General features: G+C 34.0%; 1 protein-coding gene across 1 annotated transcript; it reads right to left on the reverse strand.

Annotated features, from left to right (window-relative positions):
- Positions 1–2,766: 2,766 nt before the first annotated feature.
- LOC114397036 lies at positions 2,767–4,870 on the reverse strand. Its single transcript, XM_028359170.1, has 3 exons — positions 4,327–4,870; positions 3,365–3,599; positions 2,767–2,905 (listed from the first exon to the last, which is right to left on the reverse strand). The coding sequence occupies exons 1-3, from the start codon at positions 4,868–4,870 to the stop codon at positions 2,767–2,769; spliced, it is 918 nt and encodes a 305-aa protein (XP_028214971.1).

Raw genomic sequence — 4,870 nt, forward strand, 5'->3', positions numbered from 1 at the left:
TGATCAAGTGGTTGAGTGTCATGAACGAAGAACACAAGTTGTTTGATGTTTTGCTGCACTAACGTACTACACAAAAATCGATGTTGCGAATTTTAGGGTAGTCATATGGTGAAACTAAAATTATATTCTGAAATTAGACATTTGGGGCTTATGTTTTCATGTATTAAACATAAAATTTGGACAATAAATTAATTTGTTATAAATTGTTTAAAATGAACCTTTTGCAGATGTTATGTTATGACCTTTGGTGCTTAATTGATAAACTAGGATCAATCTGCAAATCATTTGTGAATGTGGTGGACATGTATAAAAAATAGATACCATAATATTTAAAATCTGTGATCACTCATATTTTAATTCATTGATTAAGTTAGGAAACTAATTTAAGTAAAAGGAAACATGTGGAGGGAACTCTGTTATTTTTCTGTTGAAATGAGTTTTGGTAAAATGGTTAGTTCTCTCTGTGTGCTTATCATCTGGTGATGTCTGAGCCAAATTTAGAATATAGACTTAAAGATCTTTCTACATTGATAATTTTAATGAGATTCCACTAAGAAATGAAGAAGTTATTGATTTTATAAAACATGGTACAAAGTTGTGAAAAAACTGTATATATGGTATTATTGATTTGATTCTAATTGATTATAATTCTATTTGTGCATTGTGATGTTATTCTATGATTCATATCCACAATAATTGTTGATTAAGGTTAAGGGACATTGAAATTATGAATAGAATTCATTATGGAATTTTATGAAAGACAATGATAAATTATGGTTGGCAATGAATGATTATTTATTACTTCAAGTACTTGACTCTATAACTTATGACTTGTAATAGAGATATGAATTAATAAATGAACATTGTGGTCTTGTAATTGTGGAGACATGATGTGGTGCATGTTCTATGAATAATATGATGATTAATCTTATGATTCTATCGTGTGGAAATATGACATATTGCGTGTATGATTGGTGGAATAGAGGCAAATGCTTTATTATATAATTCTAAGGTATAGTGTATGAATACTATTATGATCCTAGTGTTATGATGAGATGAACTCAATGATTCTAGTATGGATGTTGTATGACATATTCCATGTTTGTGTTGGGAAGGCTAAGGTCTCTATGCAAGACTATTATGTATATTGCTATATTCAATATTGATTCTATATGTTGTTTGACGGAACTTGAGGGTTGTGACCCAACCCCTAAACATTAAATAAAAGAAGAGTGTTTCTTCCTGGAGGATGGGTAGACTTATGCTCAAATCTTTATTAATTATCATTCATTACTATTTACATTATTATTTTGTGTTGTATGTGTTTCTTCCTAGTTCATTTGAGACATACGTATTTGGTTAACTCTTCTGGCATGTGATACTTAATTATTATATTTGGTGACAATGGAGGTTCACCTATTTATTTTAATCTATTCCTTCTCTATGCATGTATGATTTATTTTCATTTTTGTTTTACTCGTTGATTCAAGTTTTAACGCTCCAACGTTGTTATGTTTTATCTCGCATGATTTAAAAATCAAGTGATGATTTTTAAAAAAATATTGATTTAGAAAGTTTTTGTTTTCGACAAAAGTTTCCACTTCCTTTTCTACATTTGAGTTAAAATTAATAAGAGTTAAGTTTATCTTTTGTTTAAGTAAAATTAATGGATTATTTGGAAGGTTATATTCAAGGGTGTTACAAGTAACCTAAGGAACCTCTCTGTGGGTGGCAAAATCATTGTACAACTAAAATGTGACTGAAATTGAGGAGGTTTGACTTTAACGTTACCAAGGGGGTATCATTTTCATAAAACATATAATTTCCTTTTAAACCTTAATTTTCATGAACTCAAGGAAACTCCCTACCTTTTCTAAGGAGGCATCATCATTACTTTTTAAATGTGTTAAGTATTTTATTATGTAAGGATCATCATTGTAGTCATGCAACACAATGCCAATCACAATCACAGACATGAATATAAACCCACTAGATTACAACATCTAGGAAACACACAAACACTAAGCAATATCAATCATACAAGGAAACAAGCATAGAAAGGAGTATAGAAGCAGACATGCACACATAAGTCTTCTTATTAAAGTTGGAACAAAAACTGTTGTTTAAGAGGATTCTCACTTAGTGAGTCTGAATCCTTGCTCAGTGAGCATACACTTTACACCAACCTCCACCCTTAAAAGTCTTTTCACATAGCAAGGTGCTCTTGCTCCACAAATCTCCCTAGAGCTTTTTTCACTTAGTGAGGAAGAACCCTCGCTTAGTGAAACACCTAGAGTAGCAATGACTTTTCTCTCTAATATTATTTCACTTAGCATAACCAACATCTTAACTAGCAAAACCAAACCTTTCAATTTTCCTTATTTTATTCCGTGAAGGAAATCCCACGCTTAGGTAGAACAACCTAGGTAATGTAATGACCCGCCACCGTTACATAAAACTAGGAACAAACTCAAGAGGAAGATTTTATTTTAATTCATTTAAAACTCTTCTATTAATTTGATTACGAAAATACTTGTAAATTTTTCTCTTTTCAAATGCCAAAAGACAAAATGCATGATACTAAGATAAAAAAATCACATGATATATAGATACACCCGAATAAACCGTGTGCCTTACGACACTCTATCTTAACATAAATTGATGCAACATCAGAGCAACCCTATAAAGAGAAGCTACCTAGACTCTAAATTAGTCAACATTATATATGATGCTAACGGAAACAAAAGAGATAACATATCTTCATGTCTAGGTACGCATATCCATGAAGTTTCCAAAGACACGGGGCCACCTCCTATCCATTTTCTCACCATGTACGTCAAATACAAGATCATCAAAGGCACGAACCACACGAGCAACAACACAAAGCTTACCAAAAACAAGCATACTAAAATAGTATACAACTTAATAGTTAAAGCATAAGCAAACGCCATCATACACATATAGAATGTAATATTCAAAAATCATATGTGAGACATTAATCTTAGAAATTCATATAATAGATCATCTCATAATAATCATCACTATCAACCATCCCATCAAGATTCAATCATCATACACCATAATTCATCCATCAAACATCACTATCATCAATCCATCACTACTAGAAAAATGGCTTTTTACGACACGTGATCTACGACGGTTATTTGCGGAACCGCTTTAGAAAGTGGTGCGGTGGCACTTTTGTAATTTTTGTGTAACAAATTGCATTTTACGACGCACTTTCTAAGGCGGTTATTGAAAACCGCCTTAGAATGTTATGTTTAATAAAATTTACGCCGGTTTTTAGAAAAAAACCGTCGTAATTCTAAAAATAAAAAAGGCAAAACCGCTTGCTTCAAACTACGAAACCTCGTGGCTGTACGTACCTCTGCTAGCTTTCTCCTTGCTGTGAACCCTAGAGCTTTCTGCTTGCTTTCTCCTTGCTGTGAACCCTACACCTTTCTGCTTGCTCCTTTCTTTGACATTGACCTCAGCTCTTTGACATTGAAGCCCTACCCCTTCTTCCATTGAAGCTCCTTTCTTTGGCATTGACCTCACCTCTTCAACTTCATCGCTCCAACTTCTCAGCTCGAAGTTTCCTGAAGACAGAGATTGGTTAGTCAGCTAGTAACTTTGTTAGGTTAAGCTTATTTTAACCTTGTTTTAGGTTAAGTGGTTGGTTTACTGTTGAAGAAAGGTCGCGGGTTCCATGTATTTTCTTTTAATGGTGATGTTTGGTAATCGTGGTTGCAGGGAACATGCGCGCATGTCATCGATGAGTTGTTGATGAAGAAGCTGATGCATTTTTGAGTGGGCTGCAAACGGGTCAGTGGTTATTCTTATTAAAGCTCTGGTTTATGTTTTTTTAATTTGATATTTTGTTGATATGTTCAACTTTGTTCATATACAGTTCAATCTTAGCTTTACATGGTAATTGTTATGATGATAATAAATTTGTTGGTCTTCAATCCCTTCCAAAAGTTAGTGTAGAATCCTAATTTTACTGAAATTTAAATTAAAATGGTTGATTGAAGTCATCAACTTCATTCCTTTTGTGCAATTTCGCTCCCCAATCTGTTATATTACTCCAAATCCAAAAGAATGGCACAATATTGCAGAGAGTTGGCTACAAGGGTTGCACTTGCTTTGCTGAAAACAGAGGGCTACAAGGATCAGGAAACCCATAGCTCCCCAACCTGGTTTTCTCTTCTTGTCATGCATGGCTGCAAAAGTTTTTGAAAAACCTATTTGTTTTAATTGAAATCAACTCTTTGGTTCTCATTCAAAACCTGTTCCTTTGCTCCGATAGTGGTAGTGGAAATATACTTGAATTTCCTATACTATTTTCACTACGTAGCAACTTTAACTTCATTAGTTCTGCACTCTCAAGAACATGATTTTCTCTTGTCCTACCACTACTAGCTTCATTGCCAACATATGTTGTGAGAGCAGTTGCTAGTGCTGATTGAAATTTTGGGTTGCTTCTGATTATTGCCTCAGTTGCAGCAACAATGGGATTAGGGAAAGAATGCTGAGAATGTAGAGGAGAGAAACCTGAGGAAAAGTTAAGGTTTGTTGATGAGTATTTTGGCATGCAAGTGAAGCTTGAGTTTGAGGAAGAAGTTGGAGGTGTTGTAAGGTCTAAAGTGATTGTGGGGTGAGAATTCAAGGTTGAAATGGATGAGTTGGGGAAGTAGAATTGTTGCGGTCTTGAAACTTGGTGTGTAGATAAGTTTAGAGCATTATTAGGGTTGTAATAACGAGCACTAGAGTTGATGATGGAGGATATAGCTGAATCAACTAATCCATGTTGTGAACTAAATGAGGGAGATTGGAGCATGGAAGCTGTAGCAGAAGTTTTGCAGGCCAT

Source organism: Glycine soja, chromosome 18, assembly GCF_004193775.1.
Source record: "Glycine soja cultivar W05 chromosome 18, ASM419377v2, whole genome shotgun sequence".
In the NCBI taxonomy this organism is placed as follows: domain Eukaryota; kingdom Viridiplantae; phylum Streptophyta; class Magnoliopsida; order Fabales; family Fabaceae; genus Glycine; species Glycine soja.